This window comes from Nomascus leucogenys, chromosome 2 (genome assembly GCF_006542625.1).
Source record: "Nomascus leucogenys isolate Asia chromosome 2, Asia_NLE_v1, whole genome shotgun sequence".
Lineage (NCBI taxonomy): Eukaryota > Metazoa > Chordata > Mammalia > Primates > Hylobatidae > Nomascus > Nomascus leucogenys.
The window spans coordinates 50797703-50824662 of NC_044382.1; the positions used below are offsets into that span (position 1 = coordinate 50797703).

Below are 26960 nucleotides of genomic sequence, written 5' to 3' on the forward strand. Positions count from 1 at the left end.
TACAGGCATGAGCCACCACGCCCGGCTAATTTTGTATTTTTAGTAGAAATGGGGTTTCTCCATGTTGGTCAGGCTGGTCTCGAACTCCCGACCTCAGGTGATCCACCCGCCTCAGCCTCTCAAAGTGCTGGAATTACAGGCGTGAGCCACCGAGCCCGGCCTGTTTTTCAGTTTCTAATACACTGTTCCGCGTCCCTAGCATAGTAGCTGTTTTCTGTAAATTCGGAGCGAAGTTGACTGCAAACCCCGCCGGGTTCACCGGCCTGGGCGGCGTGGACTTCAAGCCCCAAGAGGCATTGCGGCCGGCACATGGGGAACTACGGCGTCTGAGAAGGGGGCCGGGCCCTCCGGTCCTTTCCCTCCCAGAAGCCCGCGGGCGGCTCGGAACGCTGTTTCTATCATGGCCGCGGGAGCCGGGACGGCGGGCCCCGCTTCCGGCCCGGGCGTCGTGCGTGACCCAGCGGCGTCACAGCCGAGGAAGCGGCCGGGCAGGGAGGGCGGGGAGGGCGCGCGGCGATCGGACGCGATGGCGGGAGGAGGCGGGAGTAGCGACGGCAGCGGGCGGGCAGCTGGCAGGCGGGCGTCCCGCAGTAGCGGGCGGGCCCGGCGGGGGCGCCACGAGCCGGGGCTGGGGGGCCCGGCGGAGCGCGGCGCGGGGGAGGCACGGCTGGAAGAGGCAGTCAATCGCTGGGTGCTCAAGTTCTACTTCCACGAGGCGCTGCGGGCCTTTCGGGGTAGCCGGTACGGGGACTTCAGACAGATCCGGGACATCATGCAGGGTGAGGGCCGGGCCGGGGGAAGGGGGTTGGAGCGCCGGGGAAGGGGGGACTGGGAGTCGGGACTGGGGGTCGCCCAGTCAACGATGTCTTCTCTCCCAGCTTTGCTTGTCAGGCCCTTGGGGAAGGAGCACACCGTGTCCCGATTGCTGCGGGTTATGCAGTGTCTGTCGCGCATTGAAGAAGGGGAAAATTTAGGTATGGCTATTTTTGTGTTCTTCTCTGGGCTTACTTGCGTAGGGTTTTGTTTTAAAACTTGTATCTGGAACTGAAGGATTCCAGGTTAAAGTGCGATAGTTTCCATCAGAGTGGTCTTTTCCATTCTACGATGGGTCTGTTTTCTGTCTCTACTGGCTCTAGTTTTCTCCGGTTAAGGTTGTCTTGGCTGCTTTTCTGTGTTTTTTTAAATTTTCTCCCACCTGTTAATTGCTCACCCCAACTTTGCTCCTATCTAAAGTGAGTTATGTTCATATGGACATCTGTTTTCCCCCATGGTAGAGTGTTTTTCAGAGTAGAAGTACATTTTTCCCCTCTGAATTTAACTTGAAAGCTATTTAGCTGTTGTCATTTTCTTGCCACTCGTATCTGAGGAGGATGGATATATTCTGAATTTGAGAGGCAAATGCATGTATTTAAAAATAATTTTTTTGCCTGTCTTGACAGGTATTAAAAAATGGTCACGTTAAATTCATTGATTTGAATTTGGACCCTTATTGGGTATGTCAACCTGTAGCAAATATGTCAAAAAATTAAATGCAAATCTTACCATATTTGCATGCTCCATTTCCATAAATATATATAATTTTTGGACATAACTTTTTTGCCCTTAGAAAAGAGCTTAAAATGAAAACTGTGCTTTGTCCTAGACTGTTCCTTTGATATGGAGGCTGAGCTCACACCACTGGAATCAGCTATCAATGTGCTGGAGATGATTAAAACAGAATTTACACTGACAGAAGCAGTGGTCGAATCCAGTAGAAAACTGGTCAAGGAAGCTGTAAGGCTCTATTTTTATTTATTTTTTCTTTGACCAAAAATCAGGGGTCTTTGAGGATACAGCACTTACTCTTTACTGTGTGGGGCGGAGGAAAACAGGAATGTGGAGAGATTGAGCAAGCAAGAAAGCACACACACACACATTATCTCTTCAGGTGTCTCCTTTCCCACCCAGGCTTGGGAAGTAATGGCAGGTACTCAGTTTTTGTGATTTGGGTGGTCTTCCTTGTGGCTTTGGCATTGAAGCTCTGACATTTTGGAGGTTACTGCACCATTCGGGTGCACTCTGTAAGGGCCTTAAGTAACTCTGGCCTAGGGTTTGGTCACCCTTGTTTATAATAAACCAAGGAGATAAGTTGGGGCCTTGGAAAATGTGGTACTGACTGAGTTCTTTCTGTCTGCAGAAAGAGGGGCTTAGAGAGCATTGCTTTTGAACAGATAGATTAGAATCAGAGGTGCTGGGATAATGAGCCAGCTAGTAAAATAGTAATGGTAGAAGAATGATAGAAAGCTGGCACACTCAGTGTTCTTGAATTCAAGAAAAAAGCTAATGGAGTGTCTAGGAATTTGAGATTGTCACTGTGTTGTGGCTCAGGTAGCTTCAAACAGTAGAAATTATTTTAATTTAAAACATAGAAGTGGCTGTGGGAACCAGTCAGAAAAAGATTTTTCTTCCCCCAAAACCAAGGCTGGGGGGTGTGGAAGCAGATGCAGAGGTGAAGATGGAAAACATCAGCTAAGCATTGCCCTGGTGGTAGAAAGTAGGGAAATGGTTAAGAAAAGAGCACCCCTAAAAGGATGGGATCCCAAAGATGGGAGTGGGGTAGAAAGAGAAAACCTTGCTTCGCAAGGAAAACCTTCTGTCTCTTGGCTGTGTACAAGGTACTTGGGTACCCTATTAAAAAACAACTAGTGTGCATGAGGTGCACGTATTTATTTAATTAAGGACCTTGGGCAGATACTACTTTTGGTCTTGTAAAAAATGCTTAAATATTAGTCATTTCCAAGGAAGAATAATTTCAAGAGTACATTTTTAGTATAGGAAAATCAGGTTTAGGTTGAGGGGGGGCATATACCAGAAAAGACATTATCAAGGGAGGAGAAATTCATGCCTACTTTCAGAACTGTTAAGGATCTTTTGAATGGGTACCAGTTCAGAGTAATTCATTTAACTTCTATTAAGTACACATTGAGTATCCCTTATCCAAAATGCTTGAGAACAGAAGCATTTTGGATTTCAGATTTTGGAATATTTGCATTAAATTTAGGTTGAGCATCCCAAATCCAAAAATCTGAAATCCCAAATGCCCTCAAATCTGAAACTTTTGGGTGCCAACATGGTGCTCAAAGGAAATGCTCATTGGAGCATTTCAGATTTTGGATTTTCGGATTTAGGATGCTCAACCTGTAGCAGCTCCTTTAGAACACAAGGGCTATAGATTTGCCATCTGGCCCCTTTTCTGGAAGAGTCTTTGTGGGCTTTCATCTTTCAGCTGCGTATTTATTATTATTATTTAGGCTAATAGAGCTCCTTATTTGGGTGGTTCATTAGGAAAAATCTATTAGAAAAATCTAAGCTCTCAAAGTAGCCATTTTCTTACGTTGACTCTGTTCTGCTTTTCGAGTCTCCACCAGGTACTAGATCTTATGCTTATCGTTACTGCAGTGTAACAAGTTACTCCAAGACTAAGCAGCTCAAAACAGTTAATACTATCTTTCAATTTCCGAGGATCAGGAATCTATTCGTGGTTTAACTGAGTGGTTCTGGCTCGGGGTTTCTCATGAGGTTACAGTCAAGCTGTCAGCTAGGTTTGCAGTCATTTCAAGACTCAACTGCTTCCATACTCACATAGTTGTTAACAAGACTCACTTTCCTACTGGCTGTTGGCTGGACACTTCAGCTCCTGGCCTCTCCACAGATAAGGCTGCTTGCAACATGGCAGCTTTCTTTTCCTAGAGCAAATCATGCAAGAGAGCAAGAACCCAAGGCAGAAGTCTAATTCTTGTATAGTCTAATCTTGGAAGTGACACATTATCACTTCCGCCATATGCTCTTGGTCATACAGACTAGACTCACTCTGGTAGAGTGTGTGAATGGGACTCCACAAGAGGTGAGGCGCATTGGGGGCTGCCTTTGAGGTTGGCAACCACAATTACCTTGATCTCCTAGTTGTTAAATGATATTATTTCATCCATCTCTTCAATTTACTTTGTAAAAGTTTCTCATTTAGAGTCACGGAATCTGTTAATGATCGGGAAAATTCCACAGACACCTTGGTTCAGTGAGCCTTGTTCATGCATTTAAGCTCTGTAAAGTGCCAAAACAATTTATTTAAAAGTATATTGAATCTTTCGCAAAGTTTATTAAGTAAGTTTTTTGTTAAGTTAGAACCCTCAGTGCATGGTCTAGGGATCTCTGGAGGTCCCCAGGACCCTTTCAGAGAAGCCATGAGGTCAAAACTGTTTTCATAAGCAAAATCAAAACATTATTTGACTTTTTCAATGCATTGGCATTTGCACTGATGGTGCAAAGCAGGGATGAGTAAAATGGGTGATTCCTTAGCATGATCAAGATGGTAGTAATTGTACTAGTAGTCATTGTATTCTTCACTGCCACAATTTTTTTTCCTTTTTTTTTTTTAATTTTATTATTATTATACTGTAAGTTTTAGGGTACATGTGCACAACGTGCAGGTTTGTTACATGTGTATACATGTGCTATGTTGGTGTGCTGCACCCATTAACTCGTCATTTACATTAGGTGTATCTCCTAATGCTGTCCCTCCCCCCTTCCCCCCACCCCACAGCAGTCCCCAGTGTGTGATGTTCCCCTTCCTGTGTCCATGTGTTCTCATTGTTCAGTTCCCACCTATGAGTGAGAATATGCGGTGTTTGGTTTTTTGTCCTTGCGATAGTTTGCTGAGAATGATGGTTTCCAGTTTCATCCATGTCCCTACAAAGGACATGAACTCATCATTTCTTATGGCTGCCACAATTTTTTTTAAAACTACCAATTTTAATTAACAATGTTAGTCACAGTTGTTTAAAAGCCCAGAACTCCCATTAAAAAAAAAATTTTAAAAAAGAAAGAATGCCTTTGGTAAAGCAGCAAAAACTGGATGAATTTTATTAACTGTAGAGCCATGAGTAAACATCTTTTCAGGATTTTGTGTGTTGAAATAGAAAGTATGGGCCAGGTGCAGTAGCTCATACCTGTAATCCCAGCACTTTGGGAGGCTGACGTGAGTGGATCGCTTGAGCCTAGGAGTTCCAGACTAGCCTGGGTAACATAGTGAAACCCTGTCTCTACAAAAATACAAAAAATTAGCTGGGTGTGGTGGTGCGCACCTGTGGTGCCAGCTACTTGGGAGGGTGAGGCGGAAGGATCACCTGAGCCCGGGAGGTGGAGGTTGCAGTAAGCTGATATCACACCACTGTAGTCGAGCCTAGACGACAGAGTGAAGACCCTGTCAAAAAAAAAAAAAAAAAAAAAAGAGGAAGTATGCCTAAAATGTTTCTGCTGCATGCCAAAACATGATGGTTACCAGGAAAAGCACTTGTGTTATTATTAGAGTTGCATGCTGAACTAGCTGCTTTTTTTATGGAATACTATTTTACCTGAAAGAACAACTGACAAATTATAGTTGTTCACACTTGGGTATTTGGCAGTCATTTTCTTGAGAATGAGTAAAGCAAACCTGCCACATAAAACAAGTGACAGTATTTGTTGCCAGTGATAAAGTTTAAGCTTTCTAGTGAAAAACAGAATTTTGGAAAACTTGTATTCGTGTGCATGATAGCTTCCCAATACTTAGTCTTTTCTGAAGATTGGTAATATTAACATGACATTTAAAAAATATTTTTTAGGCTGGGCGTGGTGGCTCACGCCTGTAATCCCAGCACTTTGGGAGGCCAAGGCAGGTAGATCACCCGAGGTCAGGAGTTCGCGACCAGCCTGGCCAACTTGGTGAAACCTTGTCTGTACTAAAAATACAAAAAAAATTAGCCAGGCGTGGTGGTGGGCACCTGTAATCCCAGCTACTCGGGAGACTGAGGCAGGAGAATTGCTTGAACCCAGGAGGAGGAGGTTGCCGTGAATCGAGATCATGTCACTGCACTCCAGCCTGGGCAACAGTGAGACTCCATCTCAGAAAAAAAAAAAAAAAAATTAACAAATGTGCCAACATTTGAAGATCTTCGTAACTCAGTGAACCAGTAGTTTCCAGATGACCAATGCATGATGTTATGAAGTCATCCACGGATGAAAGATCTATTTAAACACAAGATAGACTGATGGATTTTTTTTTTTTTTTAGATGGAGTCTCTCTCTGTCACCCAGGCTGGAGTATAGTGGTGTGATCTCAGCTCACTGCAAGCTCCACCTCCTGGGTTCAAGCAGTTCTACACCTCAGCCTCCCAAGTAGCTGGGATTACAGGCGCCCACCACCACCCCTGGCTAATTTTTGTATTATTATTAGAAATGGGTTTCACCATCATGGCCAGGCTGGCCTGGCACTCCTGACCTCATGATCTACCCGCCTTGGCCTCCCAAAGTTCTGGGATTATAGGAGTGAGCCACGGCTACCAGCTGACTGATGGATTTTAATGTGACAGATTAAGAAAAGTTTACTTACTGCAGTTTCGTGTAGAATCAAACAAGAATAGCCACAGTTTTCTGAAAAAGCTATTAAAATACTCCTCCATTTTCAACTTCGTATGTGTATAAAGCCAGATTTTAAAAAATGCCTTAACCATCGGTAGGGCATGGTGGCTCACACCTGTAATCTCAGCACTTTAGGAGGCTAAGACGGACGGATCACTTGAAGTCAGAAGTTTGAGACCAGGCTGGCCAATATGGTGAAACCCTGGCTCTACCAAAAATACAAAAATTAGCTGGGTGTGGTGGCATGGGCCTGTAATCCCAGCTACTCGGGAGGCTGAGGCATGAGAATCGCTTGAACTCAGGAGGCAAGGAGGCTACAGTGAGCTGAGATCACATCACTGCACTCCAGCCTGGGTGACAGAGCAAAACTCTGTCTCAAAAAAAAAAACCCCACTCTGGCCGGGCACGGTGGCTCACGCTTGTAATCCCAGCACTTCGGGAGGCCGAGGCGGGCGGATCACAAGGTCAGGAGATCGAGACTACGGTGAAACCCCATCTCTACTAAAAATACAAAAAATTAGCCGGGCGTGGTGGCGGGCGCCTGTAGTCCCAGCTACTCGGAGAGGCTGAGGCAGGAGAATGGCGTGAACCCGGGAGGCGGAGCTTGCAGTGAGCCGAGATTGAGCCACTGCACTCCAGCCTGGGCGAAAAAGCGAGACTGTCTCAAAAAAAAAAAAAAAAAAAAAACCCCACTCTACCGAAACAACACATCACAACAGATTGAATACAGAAGCAGTTATGAAAATCCAGCTATCTTCTATATTAAACCAGATATTAAAGAGATTTTCAAAATTAAAAACAATGTCACCTGTCACCCTTCTCATTAAACTTTTATCTCAGTAAATGCCGTAATTTTTCATAAAGATGTTATTTGTGTTACCCTATAATGAGTTTGTTATTTTTAATGAATTAATAAATATTTAAATTTTTCTGATTTATGTTTCTAATACAGTGAATATCAACGAATATAACCTACATAAACAGAAAGCTCTTTGAGGGTCTGCATTAATGTTTTAAGAGGAATATAAAAGAATCTTGAGACCAAAAATTTGAGACCTGCTTCTGCAAGCTGTTAATTATATCAAGACTATGTTTTCTCCTCTTAACTAAAGGAGAGATTCATCTGTTAGGTTTCTTTGGAGAACAAGGGGTAGCAACACATATAGCATGTCCTTGAAGCATTTATGTGTTGCTTTTTACTATGCAGCATTGTCCCCTACACCTTTGGCAACAGCAGCTTGATCTTTGAGGGCCTTAGCCCATTTGGGGTGCCTGTGTATCAGATACACTCTCTTAGAACTTTACATTTGTAACAAAAATATTTGTTGAGGCTTTTTAAACATTGCTACTTCCCAGAACAGCCTTGCTTCTTTTTGCATCTGCTTCTTTGTTCTTCAGTTCTGTGAGTTTTGGTCTTCTTCTCTTCCTTTGTTCATATATCTGCTTTCTGGCATTTCTTCCCAACATAAACCTACCTTACCTATTTTGAAAATCTGTGCTTGGAATTTCCCTTTTGTTTAACTTATCCAGAGACCATCGATATTGCTTATACCCTAGAAACCGTAACAAATACGTAAGAGAAGAAACTATACTTACTTCTGAGAACTGCCAAATGAAAAAGCAGTGATTCATCTTTTTAATTTTTTCCCCCCACAGGAAATTAATACATAGTTTTAAAAGATAAGCTCATAGCACAACCTTTGAAGCAGACTTCTACATTTCAATTTGAAAGCATTCATATTTCCTTTCTTGCTTCACACATTAAATATAGAAGGATATGTGTTCCAATTCTGGAGAACATAGAGTAAACATACTCTCTTCTGTCTCTCCCTCTTAATTTAATTATAAGTCTTGGACAGAATGCATGGAATAGCTATCTGAGGATTCTATCTGGAAATAGGCATATAGGGAAGGATACCAGAATTTGAAGTTCCACCAAACCAGTGATGAATAGTTTACCATTTTTTCCTTCTCGTATCACCCAGCCCAGACTCAAAGGCAGCCTGAAACCTGGAAGTGCACTCCAGGTGTGAACAGAAAGAGCACCAAGAGAAGCTTTCTCTTTCTGGTCTGAGGAGCAAGGAAGGATCTCTTAAGGGTCAGAGATTGTGAAAGAAATCCCAGTTTTTTCTCTTATTTCGCTTCTTTCTTGTCCTGGCCCCCAGGCAATACTATCCTGGTGGCAGCAGCTGCCTAGCAATGACAGTGGCAACAGGGCAGATATCTAAAACTGAAGGAAGAGAACTCTTTTTCTCACCAAAGGAGCTGTGATCCCCAGAACATGGAACAAATTCCATAGCCTTCCACTGTCTGTCCTGCTGCTTGGCCCTGGATGCACATGCAGTTAGTGTGTGACAGAGTGGGGAAACCAAAGTCCAGGAATGCAAGGCTGCTTCAGTATTTGAAAATCAATCAGTCTAGTCCACCATATTAAGAGAAAAACCATATGATCATATAAATTGATGCTGAAATTGACAGAATTCAACATTAGTTCATGGTAAAAACACTCAGCAAACTAGGAATGAAGGGAACTTCCTCAACCTGATAAAAGGTGTCTACAAAAAGCCCACAGCTAACGTTCTTAATGGTAAAAATTGGAATGCTCACCACTTGTATTCAACATCGTACTGGAAGACCTAACCAGTGCAATAAGGCAAGGGGGAAAAAGCATACAGAATGAAGAGGAAATAATAAAATTATTTCTTTTTGCAGATGGCAGGACTATACAGAAATCTCATGAAGTATACAAAAAAAAATCCTGTCCTAAGTTTAGCAAGATCAACACAAAAATCAGTCATACATCACATGAAAACAGCATTTTAAAGTAAAAAAAGAAAAGTCAGTCATATTTCCATACACTAGCAGTGAACAATTCAAAATGAAATTACCAAAACAATGCCATTTACAATGGCTTCAAAACAGAAAGAAAAATACATATGAGTCTAGCAAAATGTGAAGGAACTGTATATGGAGAAATGTAAAATGCTGATGAAAGAAATTAAGGCCAGGCAGCACTTTGGGAGGCTGAGGCAGGCGGATCATGAGGTCAAGAGATTGAGACCATCCTGGCCAACACGGTGAAACCCCGTCTCTATTAAAAATACAAAAATTAGCTGGGCGTGGTGGCATGCGCCTGTAGTCCCAGCTACTTCGGAGGCTGAGGCAGAAGAATCGCTTGAACCTGGGAGGTGGAGGTTGCAGTGAGCCGAGATTGCACCAGTGCACTCCAGTCTGGCGACAGAGCAAGACTTCATCTCAAAAAAGAAAAAAAAATTAAGACCGAATGTTCATGTTCATGGATTGGAAGACATAAATTAAGATGTCACTTACCTCCCATTGCTCTATAGAGTTAATACAATTCCAGTCACAATCTCAGCAGGATTTTCTTTTTCTTTTTTTTTTTTTGAGATGGAGTCTTGCTCTGTTGCCCAGGCTGGAGTGCAGTGGCACAATCTCAGCTCACTGCAACCTCTGTCTCCTAGGTTTAAGCGATTCTCATGCCTCAGCCTCTTGAGGAGCTGGATTTACGGGTGTGTGTCACCACACCTGGCTAATTTTTGTGTGTTTTTAGTAGAGATGGGGTTTCACCATGTTGGCCAGACTGGTCTCAAACTCTCAACCTCAGGCAATCCGCCTGCCTTGGCCTCCTGGGATTACAGGCATGAGCCATCACACCTGGCCTAGCAGGATTTTCTTTCTTTTCTTCATCTCTTTCTCTGTTTTTTTGTTTTGTTTTGTTTTTGTTTTTGTTTTTCTAGATGAGACAAGGTCTTGCTCTGTCACTTGGGCTGGAATGCAGTGGCATAATCATGGCTCACTGCAGCCTCGACCTCCTGGGCTCAGGTGCTCTTCCCACTTTACCCTCTTGAATAGCTGGAACCACAAGCATGTGCCACCTTGCCTGGCTAATTTTTTTTTTTTTTTTTTTTTTTTTGGTAAAGATGGGGTCTCCCTATGTTCCCATATTGCACAGTCTGGTCTTGAACTCCTGGGCTCAAGTGACGCTCCCACCTCAACCTTCCAAAGTGCTAGGATTGCAGATTTGAGCCACCTTATCTGGCCTCAGCAGGATTTTCTACAGATACAGACTGGCTGATTCTAAAATTTATATGGAAAGGCAAAGGAATTTAAATAACCAAAAAGTGTTATATTGAAAGAAAAAGTCGGACTCACACTACCCAATTTTAAGAATTATGAGAAACTTACAGTACTTACAACTATAGAGACTAGTAGAACAGAAGAGAGCATCTAAAAACAGACCCACACAAATATGACTAATTGATTTTTGACAAAGATATGAAGGCTATTCAATGGGAAAAGGATAGTCTTCAACAAATGGTGTTGAAACAATTGAATGTCCATATGCAGAAATGAACTTTGACCATAAGCTCACATCTTGTACAAAAATTAACTCAAAATTATAATCTAAATGTAAAATGTGAAACCATAAAACTTAGAGGAAACATGAAGGAATCTTTATGTCCTGGAGTTAGGCAAAAAAATCTTAGATAAGAATTTAAAAACATCCATAAGAAGAAAAACTGATAAATAGGACTTAATCAAAATTTTAAACTTTTGCTCTGAGAAAAACACTGTTAAGAGAATGGAAAAGCAACCTACAGATTGGGAGAAGATATTTACAAATCACACCTGACAAAGAACTGATATCTAGAATATATAAAGAGCTCTCAAAAGAAACAAGCCTATACAACCCTAGTTTTAAATGGGCAAAAGGCTCACCCAAAAGAATATAGATGGTAAAAAAAAATTACATGAAAAGATGTTCAACATCATTTACTCATTAAGGAAATACAAATTAAAACCACAGTAGATTCAAATACCAATTAGAATGGACCAAACTTTAAAAAATACTGATAGTGGGGCGTGGTGTCACATGCCCGTAATCCCTGCTACTTGGGTGCCTGAGGTAGGAGGATTGCTTGAGGCCAAGAGTTTGAGTTCAGCCTGGGTGATATAGACCCTATCTCAAGAAAAGTTAATTTAAAAAACTAACTGTAAAAAGTGTTAGTTACATATTTCAAAACATCACGTTGTACATAAGTATGTACAATTTTCATCTGTTTTTTTAAATAGAGATGGGATCTCACTGTGTTGCCCACGCTGGACTTGAACTCTTGGGCTCAAGTGATCCTCCTACCTTGGCCTTCTGAAGTGCTGAGATTACAGGCTTGAGCCACCACACCTAGCCTATTTTTTAAAAAGCACTAGTGAGGATGTGGAGCAACTGGAACTTTCATATATTGCTGATGGGAATGCAGAATGATACAGCTACTCCAGAAAGTAGTTTGGCCATTTCTTATAAACACATTTTGCATGAGACCATGCAATCCTATTCTTGGGTATTTACCTTAGAGAAATGAGAAGTTCTATTCATATCAAAACCTGTACATAAATGTTTTAGCATCTCTATTTATAATAACCATAAATTGCAGACATCTCAAATGTCCTTCAGTGGATGAATGTATAAACTATAGTACATCCATGGAATGGAATACTGCTCAATGACAAGAAAAAGTGAACTACTGATAGTGCACCAACATGGATGGACCTTAAAGGCATGATACAGAGTGAAAGGAGCCAAGCTCAAGGCTGCATCCTTTAAAAAAAAGTCCTACATACTTAACGGCTCTTTTGTTGTTCTTGTTTTTTGAGACAGATTCTCGCTCTGTTGCCCAGGCTGGAGTGCAGTGGTGCGATCTCAGCTCACTGCAACCTCTGCCTGTCAGGTTCAAGCAGTTCTCCTGCCTTAGCCTCCCAAGTACCTGAGACTACAGGTGCGCACCACCATGCCCATCTAATTTTTGTATTTTTAGTAGAGACAGGGTTTCACATGCTGACCAGGCTGGTCTTGAACTCCTGACCTCATGATCTGTCCACCTCAGCCTCCCAAAGTGCTGGGATTACAGGCGTGAGCCACTGTGCCCAGCCCTTTTTTTTTTTTTTTTTTTTTTTTTTTTTTTAAGAGAGAGAGCGTCTTGCTTTATTGCCCAGGCTGGAGTGCAGTGACATGATCATAGCTCACTGCTGCCCTCAAATTCCTAGGCTCAGGTGATCCTCCTACCTCTGCCTCCCGAGTAGCTAGGACTACAGGCACACGCCACCATGCCTGGCTTCTTTTTTGTAGAGATGGGTTTTCACTGTGTTGCCCAGGCTGGTTTCAAATTCCTGGCCTCAAGTGATCCTCCTGTCTCAGTCTCCCAAAGCACTGGGATTACATTTATGAGCCACCAGGATCAGTGGTTGCCAGGGTTAGGTGTGACTACACAGGACAGCCAAGGCAGGTTTTTGGATCCTCATTGTAGTGGATGATATAGGGGTCTGCATGTGTTAAAATTCCAAACCAGATGCCCTAAACAAGTTAATTTTGTTGTATGCAAGTTAAATAGAATTTTAAAACATAGTAAGATCTGTATGATTAAAAAAGTAAAAACTTTGTATTCAAGAATGTAAGTATAGTTTGAGCATATGTTTTTCTGCTGAAAGTGACATATAAATGGATATGGTCATCTGAGTAAAATGAAGAATTATTTTGTACCTTCCCTGCGCAGCAAGAACTTACGGTTGTGCCTGCATATTCAAGGGCATTTGACGTCAGTTGACTTCTGCCCTGTATGGCTGTGCTCAGCATGTTGAAGATAGAACCAACAGAGAGTAGTACTTCATGGATTTCCTTGCTATTCTTCCCCTTAGTCTGTGTCTCTGTACATTCTTCCGTGTGAAGATCGAAAATATCTATGAACCAATTTTCCTTTTATTGTTTGTTTTGAGATGGGGTATCACTCTTTCGCCCAAGCTGGAGTGCAGTGGTACAGTCACTGCTCACTGCAGCCCCGATCTCCCAGACCCAAGTGATCCTCCTACCTCAACCTCCCGAGTAGCTGGGACCACAGGCACACACCAACATGCCTGGCTAGGTGGTGTTTTTTTGGGGAGAGACAGGGTCTCCATGTGTTCCCCAGGCTGGTCTCAAACTCCTAAGCTCAAGTGATCCTCCCACCTTGGCCTCTCAAAGTGTGGGAATACAGTTGTACAGTTGTAAGCTACCACACCCAGTCCGCTTGCCTTTTTTTGTATGGTGGTCTTTTTTAAAGAATCTGTGTCTCTCTCAGACAGGATTTGAGGTAGCTACTTTATTCTATCATATAACTTCAAATACTCCCAATTTTTTGTTGGCTTTTCTAATTTTTAAAAATGTTCATATATATTATAACTTCCTTGTAAATGTTCAGTCACTGTTATTTTTCCTCAAGAGAACCTCATTCTCTAGAGGTTTCTTTATGGAAGGACTCTACTTTCTCTCTGTGGCTTATGAGACCTTATCTTACCTGGAACTTTGCCCTTTTTATTTGCTGCTTATGAATGACCTGGGTTTGTTGGCTTCAGTAGTTCCCTAGGTGCTTTAATTGAAGTTGCCAGCTGGGGTTTATGGTAGTAAGGGGTTGTCCTTTCATTCTCCTACAGAACTAGCCTTAGGCCTTTCCAGAATGGAACTAGCAGAACTCTGTGGTCAGCAAATCCCTTTTTTTCCCCCTACAGTGTGTCCTCCCTCCCTCATCCCCCACCCTTGCTTTAAAGCTTTTGCATCCAAAAAGAACAGTATCAATTGTTCTGGGGACCTGAAATTACAGGACGTAGAATGACTCCTGTCCATTCTGTCTTTCCTCAGGAGGCCCTATTGAAATTGGTTAAATGGTCTGTAATCCAAGGGATCAGATTTTGCTCTATCAGCCATGTAACAAAAGCCATTGTATTGTTGAAAAGCGACAACCTTACAAGCAGAAGGAGACAGCTTCCAGTGGTTCATAACACTTGAACAATAATTGTTAGTTTTTTTTTTTTGTTTGTTTTTGTTTTTGTTTTTTTGAGATGGAGTTTTGCTCTTGTTGTCCAGGCTGGAGTGCAGTGGCGCTGTCTCGGCTTACTGCAACCTCTGCCTCCCGGGTTCAAGCAATTCTCCTGCCTCAGCCTCCCGAGTAGCTGGGATTACAGGCATGTGCCGCCATGCCCGGCTAATTTTGTATTTTTAATAGAGATGGGGTTTCTCCATGTTGGTCAGGCTGGTCTCGAACTCCCGACGTCAGGTGATCCACCCGCCTCGGCCTCCCAAAGTGCTGGGATTACAGGCATGAGCCACCGCGCCTGGCTTAATAATTGTTAGTTTTTAAGTACAGAAATTTGATATGATGTGAGAGAGTTATTTTGATGTTTGATATTCTGATTACACCTGTCATTACAAAAGTAAAAAAAGATTTTTCCCCTTCTTTTTAGGCAGTCATTATTTGTATCAAAAACAAAGAATTTGAAAAGGCTTCAAAAATTTTGAAAAAACATATGTCCAAGGACCCCACAACTCAGGTAAATTTGATACATTTTTGCTCCTGTGACTTAAATTCATCCCATTGCTTTTTGTGGGGAAATAGGGAAAGGGTTCTTGGTCAGGAATATTACCTAAATAGTCTCCTTTCAACATGTAACACCTGCAGCAAGTTTTCTTTTATATCCAAGATAACTCACTGTAAGATTGGCTTTTCAAAATTTAGTTTTTATTAGAGAAATTTACATAAATTATTCACTTGCCTTATTTCTGTCTAGTTTATAACAGAATATTGATTTAAATGATCAGCACCAGGTATGGAGCTGACAAATGTAGTGCTTCTAACTTTATTTACATTAAATGTTGACCCTGCAGGTGCGAGGAAACTTCTTTGGTGAGGACATAGCACCTGTTTCCTGGTGTCAAAAGTTCTGTTGGTCCCCTGCTTTTATTTTTTCTTCTTCCTTTTTATTCATTTGTTTATTTATTTATTTTTGAGGCAGAGTCTCGCTTTGTTGCTCAAGCTGGGGTGCAGTGGTGCAGTCATAGTTCACTGCAGCCTCAACTTCCTGAGCTCAAGCAGTTCTTCCACCTCATCCTCCCCGGTAGTTGGGTTCACAGCTGCATGCCACCACACGTGGCTAATTTTTTAAACTTTTTGTAGAGACAGGGTCTCTTTATGTTGCCCAGGCTGGTCTGGAACTCCTGGGCTCAAGTGATCCTACCACCTCGGCCTCCCAAAGTGCTGGGATTATGTGAATCATCATGCCCAACCATTTCTTCTATATACCTTTTTTTTTTTTTTTTTTTTTTTTTTTGAAATGGAGTCTTGCTCTGTTGCCCGGGCTGGAGTATAGTGGCTCAATCTTGGCTCACTGCAACCTCTACCTCCCAGTTTCAAGCAGTTCTCTTGCCTCAGCCTCTGGAGTAGCTGGGATTACAGGCGTGTGCCACCATGCTGGGCTAATTTTTTTAAGTTTTTAGTAGAGACGGGGTTTTAACATGTTGGCCAGGCTGGTCTCAAACTCCTGACCTCAAGTGATCTGCCTGCCTCGACCTCCCAAAGTGCTGGGATTACAGGTGTGAGCCACTGCACCTGGCCTCTATATAAATTTAAATTTTATTATTTGAAAAGGTAATACATGTACATAATACAGAATTCAAAAGGTATAACCAAAGAATTTGGTGAAAATACTCTCATCTGTGACCCTCAGCCATCTTCTTCCCTTCAGAGGCAACCAATTTCTTTTTTTTTTCTTTGATCCTTTCAAAGATCCTCTATGCATGTGCAAGCAAATTGTGTGTGTGTGTGTACAGACATCCACGTAGATCCATTTTCCCCATTCTTCTCATACACATACATGATTGCATATCCTACACACTAATGTGAACACTTTTCTAAATTGCTTTTTTCACTTAATATTATATCTTGGAATCATTCTGTGTTAGCATATAAGGAACTTCTTTATCTGTTTTTTATAGCTGCATAGTAACCCACTGTGGCTGAACCTGATTTATTGACCAGTCCTTTGTGTTGGGCTTCCCTTCCTGTATGTGTGCCAGTGATTTGCATTGACGGCATTGCAGAAGTTCTCATAGTGTCTGTCTCACCTCATCATCATTGAATTTTTACTGGAGTTCTACTTTCTCATGTTGCAAATATCGGTCCATTGTGTAGAAGCTGAGAAATGATCTCCTGAATATTATTCGAGAAAAGAACTTGGCCCATCCTGTTATCCAGAACTTTTCCTATGAGACCTTCCAGCAGAAGATGCTGCGCTTCCTGGAGAGCCACCTGGATGACGCCGAGCCCTACCTCCTCACGGTGCGCCTTGGCCCTTCTCCCATAACCATGGTGTGCCCTTGAGGATGTGCGGGGAATCAGAATATCTGAAGTGAAAAGAGTCGATGTGTGAAAAAGACATTGAATTCTATGCACTAGCTTTCTTTTTTTTTTTTTGAGACAGAGAGTCTTGCCCTTTCTCCCAGGCCAGAGTGCAGTGGCACCATCTCGGCTCACTGCAAGCTCCACCTCCCGGGTTCACGCCATTCTCCTGCCTCAGCCTCCCGAGTAGCTGGGACTACAGGCGCCCGCCACCACGCCTGGCTAATTTTTTGTATTTTTAGTAGAGACGGGGTTTCACCGTGTTAGCCAGGATGGTCTCGATCTCCTGACCTCGTGATCTGCCCGCCTCGGCCTCCCAAAGTGCTGGGATTACAGGTGTGAGCCACTGCGCCCGGCTGCACTAGCTTTCTTAATTAAATACCTTAAAAATGCAAAAGCAGGCCAGGCACAATGGCTCACGCCTGTAATCCCAGCACTTTGGGAGGCCCAGGCGGGTGGATCACCTGAGGTCAGGAGTTCGAGACCTGCCCGAACAACATGGTGAAACCCCATCTCTACTAAAAATATAAAAATTAGCTGGGCGTGGTGGCAGGCACCTGTAATCCCAGCTACTTTGGAGGCTGAGGCAGGAGAATCGCTTGAACCCAGGAGATGGAGATTGCAGTGAGTCAAGATTGTGCCATTGCATTCCAGCCTGGACAATGGAGCGAGACTCTGTCTCAATAAATAAATAAATAAATAATACAAAAGCAGAGATACTGGCAGAGGCAAATGGAACACACCTGGTCTCTCTCATCTACCATTTTTATCTCCTTTACACATGATTAATCTGCCATGGTTGAAGTAGAACATTCACTTGCAATCGATGGTGGTTCCCAAAGGCGATGACTTGTGAACTAAGTTTGGAGGAAGAGTGGTTTGGTAGATGTGGTACGATGGAGTTGCTAACAGGAAGAAGGCATAGTGTGGAGAAAGGTGTCACTGAAAGTACAGTTGAAAGAAGCCAAATGAAAACACTCTTTAATTGGATCAAAGAGATAAAAGAATGGAAGCAGTGAGGCTCAGGACAGCCTAGGGAAGAACTAGACCCAGGCTGTCATAGGTGGGAGACTGTGGTGAAGGAACACTGAGTGAGAGTGGTTTTGTTTTGTTTTTGAAACCAGGGCTTTGGCCAAGTGCAGTGGTTCACACCTGTAATCCCAGCACTTTGGGAGGCCAAGGCCAGCAGGTTGCTTGAGCTCAGGAGTTCAAGACCACCCTGGGCAACATGGTGAAACTCCGTCTCTACAAAAAATACGAAAATTAGCCAGGTGTGGTGGCGTGCGCCTGTAGTCCCAGCTACTTGGGAGGCTGAAGTGAAAAGATCACTTGAGGCTGCCAGTGAGCTGTGGTTGTGCCACTGCACTTCAGCCTGGGCAAAAGAAACCAGGACTTTGAGAATGTGGAAAATATTCTGTCTCATAACAGATCTGCCAGGCCCATATTAGGATAGGATTAAGATCACTCCATGATCTTAGCAGTCGTTTGGCAAATCTCAGATTATTTGTAAGCAGGTAGTTTGGGGTATTCAGGGAGCAGGTGTCAAGATAGTTGAGCCTGGCCTAGGGTCCTTTCTTTTCCATTCCAGGTAACTGGAAAATATCCTGCTGTTGTCTGTGTGTGTGGACAGAACTCTTGGCTTTTAGGACACCACACATTACAGATAGACATAACCGAAACTGAATGACACTGGACTGATTGGAAATGTCTAAAACTTAAGCCAGAGGGAGACAGATGAACAGATGGAGTTAGAGCAAGATTAGCCTACTCAGGGCTCTTTGTGTTATATAGGTAAGGATTCTCAAACAGTTGTTAATAAGGCAAAACATTTGTAGAAACAGTTATAAAAAATTCTATACACAAACTGGAAGATATTAGTATAAACATTTATTTCTGGGCATGGTGGCTCATGCCTGTAATCCCAGCACTTTGGGAGGCTGAGGTGGGCAGATCACTTGAGGTCAGGAGTTCGAGGCCAGCCTGGCCAACATGGTGAAACCCCGTCTCTACTAAAATACAAAAATTAACTGGACATGGTGGTGGGCGCCTGTAATCCCAGCTACTTGGGAGGCCGAGATGGAAGAATCACTTGAACCCAGGAGGTGGAGATTGCAGTGAGCCGAGATCGCACCACTGTACTGCAACCTGGGTGACAGAGCAAGACTCCCTCTCAAAAAAAATTTATTAGTTATCTTAAGTTTGAATAAAAAAAGCTTGATTTATAAGCCTTGTAAGTTCTCTCCCATTTTATGTCCTTCGTTTTATGCCTAGATTGGATTTGTAAGTGAACTTGTTTGCATATTGAGTATATTCTTGGTGAAAGAAGCAGAGAATTAATGCAATTCTGTGGCCTCTTCTTCCTGATGACATCCTTCCTTTCCCAGATGGCCAAAAAGGCTTTGAAATCTGAGTCCGCTGCCTCAAGTACAGGGAAGGAAGATAAACAGCCAGCACCAGGGCCTGTGGAAAAGCCACCCAGAGAACCCGCAAGGTAAGAAGATGCTCTCTTGTGATCTTGGGTAAAACCCCGGGGTGGTCGCTGGAAGCAGTCTCCTCCTTAGGCCAGGATCAGTTCCTCTCAGCAGTCTGACCTACTAACGTGTTACAAGGTTACTCATACAGGGCACTGTGGGAGACAGCACACCCTGGGAAGATGAGGAAACAGGATGCCTGGGGTCCCTGACAACTTCCTGATTGGCCATTCCTCAAAGGCTCTTTCACCATTTCTCTCTCCTTGCCTCCCCCATATTGACTCAGTACTTTTCTTGTGGACACCTAATCTCTTAATACATTCAGGAAGCACTGTTCAGATCTGTGAGTCGAATCCCAAAACCAGTTCCTAGGCCAGGCTCGGTGGCTCACGCTTGTAATCCCAGCACTTTGGGAGGCCGAGGCGGGTGGATCACGAGGTCAGGAGATCGAGACCACAGTGAAACCCCGTCTCTACTAAAAATACAAAAAATTAGTCGGGCGTGGTGGCAGGCGCCTGTAGTCCCAGCTACTCGGAGAGGCTGAGGCAGGAGAATGGCGTGAACCCGGGAAGCAGAGCTTGCAGTGAGCCGAGATTGCGCCACTGCACTCCAGCCTGGGCGACAGAGCGAGACTCCATCTCAAAAAAAAAAAAAACAAACAGTTCCTAAAGCAGGGGTCACAAGCTTAGATGCCCTTTGAGGGCCTGGTAGGAAACCTAAAGGAACAAAGTGGACCTAGGCTGAGAGCATGGGGCTGGGAACCAGGGGATGTGCTTTTCAGCTTCTTGTGGTTGTTGCTCTGTGGGAGTATCCAAGGATGCTCAGGCTTCAGGTGCTCAGATTTTTGTATGAGATGTCCAGGGTTTTCCGTGAGATTTCCCAATTTTTGGATGTTGACAGTTGATCCACTTTAAAATTTTTTTTTTCACGTGGGTTAGACAACAAGACAGGTTGCCAGATGGATTTGGCCTGCAGGCTGCCAGTTTGTCCCCCTCCTAACAGTTTTTCCCTAAAACATACGAACTGTTCCAAATGATAGATGAACTTTATTTTTAAAAGGCAGTTTCTCATTGTTCCAAGACTGTGTGGCATGCCTTTTACACTGAGAATTCTCAAGATCCTGCTCATAAGTGTGTTGTAGGCTGGGTGTGGTGGATCACGCCTGTAACCCTAGCACTTTGGGAGGCCGAGGTGGGCGGATCACTTGAGCCCAGGAGTTCTAGGATACAGTGAGCTGTGTTCGTGCCACTGTATCCTATCTCTTTGTCCTATCTGCTGTCTAGGACAGACCCGGACCCTATCTCTAAAAATAAAATGAGAAGTAAAATAAAGGTTCTCTAACTTGGAGTTTTAAATTCATAATACAACTTACATACTACATTTAAAGCCTCCTCAATTGGAGGAGTCCTCTATCTAATTTGAAGCTTCAAACTTCAAAAAAGTTGTGGCTGTTTGGATGAGCATCAACAGTGGTGAAAAAGATCTTTGTGCCTATGCTTTATTTGCAGGCAGCTACGGAATCCTCCAACCACCATTGGAATGATGACTCTGAAAGCAGCTTTCAAAACTCTATCTGGTGCACAGGATTCTGAGGCAGCCTTTGCAAAACTGGACCAGAAGGATCTGGTTCTTCCTACTCAAGCTTCCCCAGCATCCCCAGCCCTCAAAAACAAGAGACCCAGAAAAGATGAAAATGAAAGTTCAGCCCCAGCTGAGGGTGAGGGTGGCTCGGAACTGCAGCCCAAGAACAAGCGCATGACAATAAGCAGATTGGTCTTGGAGGAGGACAGCCAGAGTACTGAGCCCAGCGCAGGCCTCAACTCCTCCCAGGAGACTGCTCCAGCGCCACCATCCAAGCCCACCGTTCTCAACCAACCCCTCCCTGGAGAGAAGAATCCCAAGTATGAAGACCTTCTTTGTAGAAATTTTGGGGCTGGTTGGTGGTGCCGGTTGGGCCTGGTATTACTTCTGTGAAGGAAGTAACTTTCAGCTAAGTTACTCACCACCAAGGCTTGCTCAGACTGCTAGAATGTGACGCAGGAGCGGGCAGTGACGACGTAGCCATCCCTGCCGGTTCTGAAGCCCCACATGTGGGCTTCCAAGCCTTGCACTAGGGCATGAGTGGGGATGGAAAGGTTTCAGAGCCTCCTACTCATCGCTGCTTTCATTTTTAGCAAACATCTGAGTGTCTTGACTTCTAAACATTAGTCTTGTGTGTTAAAAGAAATTTGTTTGCATTGGGCCACATTATACTTTGACCCTTAAAAAGAGACTGATGAATATGTATAATTTTGCACCCTTCTGAGCATTTGAGACTTGGCAAGTTCAGTAAATACTTACTAATCTCCCATATCCTGCTAGGTACTGTGGGGCAGTGGCTAGAATACTTTAATTTTGCTCCCCATTGTGATTCTCATCCTGGCTTTGAGTTTTGCTTCCCTTTGTGTCCTGTGGCGGATCCTCCCTCCAGGCAGACTGGCCTGCTTGCTGTCTGGAACACGTTGTTTGTTTCTACCACTGTACTTTTGCTTCCTCTCATTCCCCACAGTGGACCGTCATCCCTTCATCATTGCTTGTCCAAATCCCATTTGTCCTTTAAAGGGAAGAAAAGCCGTTGTTGATGAAGTGCTTTCTGGGAGCAGAGCACTTTCATGTATCATCTTACTGAGTCGCTACAATCCTCACTCTGTGAGGTGATGATATATTAGCCCCGTTACACAGAGGAGAAGGGCTCAGAAAAGTTCTTAGCTCACCTGAAGTCACCGAGCTGAAAGTGGCAAAGATGGGCTTTGGATTTTTAATCCAAGTCAGTCTTGACAGAAAAGCCCGTGGCCTGTATACCGTGTACAACAAGTTGCCTCTCTTAAAATTCTCCTTCCTCAGTCTGGGTGCGCTGGCTCACGCCTGTAATCCCAGCACTTTGGGAGGCTGAGGCAGGTGGATCACCTGAGGTCAGGAGTTTGAGACCAGCCTGGCCAACATGGTGAAACTCCGTCTCTACTAAAAATACAAAAATTAGCCAGGCGTGGTGATGGGCGCCTGTAGTCCCAGCTTCTTGGGAAGCTGAGGCAGGAGAATTACTGGAACCTGGGAGGCGGAGGCTGCACAGTGAGCCAAGATTGCACCACTGCACTTCAGCCTGGGCAACAGAGTGTGACTCCATCTCAAAAAAACAAAAACAAAAACAACTTCTCCCTCCTCCATAGATTCCTCCCTGGTCAGCACTTCCCTGCTGTAAGTGATCCACCTTATGGATCTCCCAAGGCCACCTCTGCCTCTGCTCTGTGTTGTATTATTTGGGGACCTGTGGTCTGGCATGCATTGGACTTGGTGCCCCAAAGGGCTGTGGCATCTGATAAGTGATTTATCCTCAGGCACAGATTTGTGGTATGTCACCACTACTTGTGTGTAGAAGTGAGTCACCGGCTGGCAAATGGTCATAGCTGCTGGGCAGTGGATGCAGCTCTATGCACGTTATTCTCATTTGATACAGGATCTCATTGGCTTCTCACAGCAATCCTGTGCAGCATAGGTATTGCTCCCGGGAACAGATGAGGAAACAGGAGAGTGCGAGATTACAGTAATTTTGTAAATGGGAGGATTTGTGAAGGTTTCAGACATACACCCTCTCTCATATGTCAAGGATATGAAGTCTAATGAATCCCCTAAAGCAGCAGGGGTTGGCAAGCTGTGGCCCTGGGGCCAAATCAGCCTGCTTCCTGTTTTTGTAAATAAAGTTTTATTGGAACACAGTCACACCCATCATCAATGTATTATCTAGGGCTGCTTTCTGTTCATTGGTAGTTTGTTGAGTAGTCACAGCAGAGACAGTGAGGCTTGCAAACTGAAAATACTATCTGGCCCTTTACAGAAAAAAAGGGTCAGTGTCCCTGCTCTGAAGAAGTATGTGTGAGGTGCCCTGGCCGCTTGTGGGAAGAAAAGCTGAGCCTACTCAGCAAGATTTTAGGTGGCTCAGATCTTGTAGAGGAACAAACATTGAGCTGGCCTGGGAAGGATGAGCAGAAGGTCGTCGAGCGTGTTGGGGGCTGGGGGACTCTAGGCAGTGGGAGCTCCTTACATACAGGCATGAGAAAGCCTGGTGTGCCCCTCAGAGTGCCATGGAGCCTATGGTAGGAGAACACGGTGCACAGGAAAGAGTGAAGGTAGAAGAGTCTGCATGCTAGATGGGCCAGGCCTGGGATTTTTGTGGTCTAGTGTGTCAGGCAGAGGCTCTCAAGCTGGGCTTCATGACACAATGACCTGTAGAATGCTCAAAAAATACATAATTCCCAGGCTCCTGGCTACTGAATTAGAAGAGGCAGGAGAATGCCCTTTAATCTGCTTTTTAAACCATGCCCCAGATAATTCTAATACAACAAATTGGAAGGCCTGATGAGACCCCACTCAGGGAAGGGAGGAAGGGAGGAAGGCTGGAGACTGGAGACCGCTGCCAGGGAGCAGGGAGCATCAGTGGGATCAGGAGGGAAGGCAGGGTTGGCAGTGTCACCTGGACAGGGCCATCATGCCCTGATCTTGTATCTCCCACAGCACCTTGCACATAGCACGTGTTTACTAGGTATTTATTCACCAAGTAAAATGAGGATTCTTTGTTCTTGCATTTTAAGGAGTGACACCCAAAACACCTGTAAAAAGCCAGCAGAGGGTAACATTTTAGGCATTTTGGGCCACGTGAGTTGTCTGTCTGTTCCATATTCTTTTCTTGTTTTTTTCTTTTTCTTTTTTTCTTGAGACAGGGTTTCGCTCTGTCACCTGGGTTGGAGTGCAGTGGCACAATCTCGGCTCACTGCAACCTCTGCCTCCTAGGTTCAAGCGATTCTCCTACCTCAGCCACCATCCCCACCCCCATCCCAGTAACTGGGACCACAGGTGCGTGCCACTGCACCCGGCTAATTTTTGTAAATTTTGTACAGATGGGGTTTGACCAGGAGCTGGTCTCGAGCTCCTGGACTTAAGCGATCCACCTGCCTGGACTTCTCAAACTGCTGGGATTACAGACGTGAGCCACTGCTCCCGACCGTCTTTTTTTGTTTTTTGTTACAACCCTTAAAAAATGGGCTTGCCATTCTCACCCCAAGCTTCATGGTACACAAGCCACAGCAGCCAGACCGTAGCTTGGCAACACTTGCTAGACCATTGCTCTTAACGTTCAAACTGCCAGTCAGGAGCACAAGGACCAGGAAGTGGCCTGACTTGGCCAGGACCACTCAGCCCATTACAGTTGGGAGGAGCAGCCAGATCTCAGCCCCGTCCACATGGGAAGTCAGGAGAGCAGTGAACATATCACCTGAAAGTCAGAGGTCTTGCAAAATCACCACCAAAGCATGTATTTGTACAGATAATAGTGCTGAGAGTTCAACAGAGGACAGGGAGAAGGTGACCTGTGAAGACTCTGCAGGGAGGGAGGACAGCCACTCAGGGAACATGACGGACCAGCTGGGGACTGAGGTTCCAATTGGTTTTATTCCAGCACTGGGATAAGCACATAGAAAACAAACTAACCCCATCTGATTTTTATTTATGAATAGTCATTAACACAAGAATATCCTGAGAAGGAAAAACCTCCTGTAAAATGTTTTCACTTTGTCTCAAGCAAATTATTCTCAAGTAACATTTGCGGATAAGATCCAATGTAAAAACAAGAGAAAGTTAGGTCTACCATTTGTCTCAGCCACTTAAGTAATTTCATAGAAAACTTATGGAACTCAAGGAATTTTTTCAAGCCTATGTACTTACTCATCAACTTGCTTTTATTATTCATTTACAAAATACCCAAACAGCATTAAAAATAAGTTTTTTCTTCATGGCGGGCAAAGAATACAGAAATTTGTCTCTACTCTTGGTTAACTTTTGCGGGTCATTTGATTTATATAAATTCCTCAAGACTCTGAATTCAGACACCTTCCATGTTTGTAAAAGATGTTATAATTCTGAGGTCAGATTTGTGCTTTGTTCTGTTCCCAGGGCAGTTATTAATCAGGTAAATGCAAAGTTGATTAGAAGAAATGGGCTATAATTTCCATTGAATAATTTGGGTTTGGAGTTATTTTCAGCTTTTGTACTTTTTTTAGCCATACCCAAGCACTTAACGTTTCATGTTCACAGGAAGGATTCTTGTTTGCTTTTTACTCTAATCTTTGATGGTATAACTCCCTTGTGGCTCTCTGACAATCGCAATGTTAGTTCAGCTAATATGTCTGCAGCTTACATTGGGGTCTGTGTTACTGTACTGGGTGTGCTATGTATTTGGGATGGACAGAGGAAGATGTGGCCCCCGCCTTTGAGGCAGTCCTGGTTAGGGGCACACTGCAAAGTGGCACTTGGTATGGTGGAAACAGCACTGCAGGCGGGAGGAGAACGGCTTTCTGTGTGTGTTGGGGTTGGTAGTTAGAGGAGGCTTCACTGAGAACCATGGCCTTGAAAGATGGATGAGATGTCACTTAGCAGGGAAGGGACTCCCAAGCAGAGGGGCTATGGAGAGGCAGGAAAGTACAGAGCTTATGGGAAGAAGAAAGAGCAGAATAGTGTGGCTGTGCTGTTTGCACAGGTGTGGGCATCGTGGGGCGGTTGGTTAGAAACTGACAGGCCAGACTGGATGGTCTGGACTCCCCCATACAGGCATGTAGATGCCATTGTTCAGGCAGAGAGAAGCCATTAGAGAATAGAAGAGGCATGTGGTAATTTTAGAATGATTGTCCTAAAATGATCTTTGGCTTTGGAAGGGGAAGAGGCTAGCGGCAGAGACTCTAGTTAAGAGGCTAGTGGAATACTGATGAAAGGCGCTGTGAGCTTGAACAAGGGGAATGGAAATGGAAAAATCAGTCCAGATATAGGAAGAAGGCATGTCCAAGGAAGAGAGGGAGGAGTTTGCAGGTTCTAAATCAGAAAAATACTGAGACCTTTAAAAAGAGTCAAAACCAAACAAGCAAAAAAACAGGAAAATGAACAGATTTTTTAGAGGGGTGGTGATGTGCTTCATGTACTCAGTGCTGAATTTGAAGGGTGTCCTGCAGCCTGCGGGGTGTTACGTGGAGATGCCTGGCCAGCCAGGAGAAAGGACAGTGGCTTTGGAAGGTGCATGCAGGCGAACCTCGATTGTGGTCACAACGGGACAGGAAGGAGTACAGGGCCAAGAGTGAGCCAAGGCCAGAATCTGGGACAATCCAGGATGAATCTGTTTTACACCTCGTGCTCTCCTTGATCTCCCCTCAGAGTACCCAAAGGCAAGTGGAACAGCTCTAATGGGGTTGAAGAAAAGGAGACTTGGGTGGAAGAGGATGAACTGTTTCAAGTTCAGGGTAAGCAGAAGATTCTCCTTGGCCTCTTCTTGATGCTTGCTGAAGTACAGATGCATGTTACTGTCATGTTAATATTCCAGAAGCTGCTTGTCTCCAAACTAGAAAAAGTTCAGTAAGTTCCCGACCTCATTTTAGTTCATGAAGAATCAGTTTTGTTTTGTTTTTCCCTTTTCAGACAGGGTCTTGTTCTGTCACCCAGGCCGGAGTGCAGTGGTGTAAACATGGCTCACTGAGCTTCAACCTTCTGGGCTCAAGTGATCCTCCTGCCTCAGCCTCCCAAGTAGCTGGGACTACAGGTGTGCACCACCACAGCTGGCTGTTTTTTTCACTTGTTGTAGAGATGGGGTCTCACTTTGTTGCTCAGGCTAGTCTCAAACTCTTGGGCTCAAGCGATCCTTCCACCTCAGCCTCCCAGAGTGAGTCACTGTGCCCTGGTCAAGGAGTCAGTCTGATGTCCTCTCCCAGTAAATAATGGAGACTGTCAGAGTAACACCTTATGTTTAAAGAGAGTTCTTGGT

General features: G+C 44.1%; 1 protein-coding gene across 2 annotated transcripts in view; it reads left to right on the top strand.

Annotated features, from left to right (window-relative positions):
• The first annotated feature begins 370 nt into the window (after nucleotides 1-370).
• TERF2 (telomeric repeat binding factor 2) overlaps nucleotides 371-26960 on the top strand; it is a 35305-nt gene continuing 8715 nt past the window's right edge. Inside the window, exons 1-8 of one of the 2 annotated variants that reach the window (XM_030794668.1) lie at nucleotides 371-779; nucleotides 879-974; nucleotides 1643-1773; nucleotides 14725-14811; nucleotides 16449-16595; nucleotides 19040-19146; nucleotides 20635-21027; nucleotides 26357-26442. In XM_030794668.1, coding sequence (XP_030650528.1) covers nucleotides 401-779; nucleotides 879-974; nucleotides 1643-1773; nucleotides 14725-14811; nucleotides 16449-16595; nucleotides 19040-19146; nucleotides 20635-21027; nucleotides 26357-26442 — 1426 coding nt within the window. In that variant the 5' untranslated portion in view covers nucleotides 371-400. The remainder of the gene's footprint in view (nucleotides 780-878; nucleotides 975-1642; nucleotides 1774-14724; nucleotides 14812-16448; nucleotides 16596-19039; nucleotides 19147-20634; nucleotides 21028-26356; nucleotides 26443-26960) is intronic. The other variant, XM_030794675.1, reaches the window with a different exon arrangement.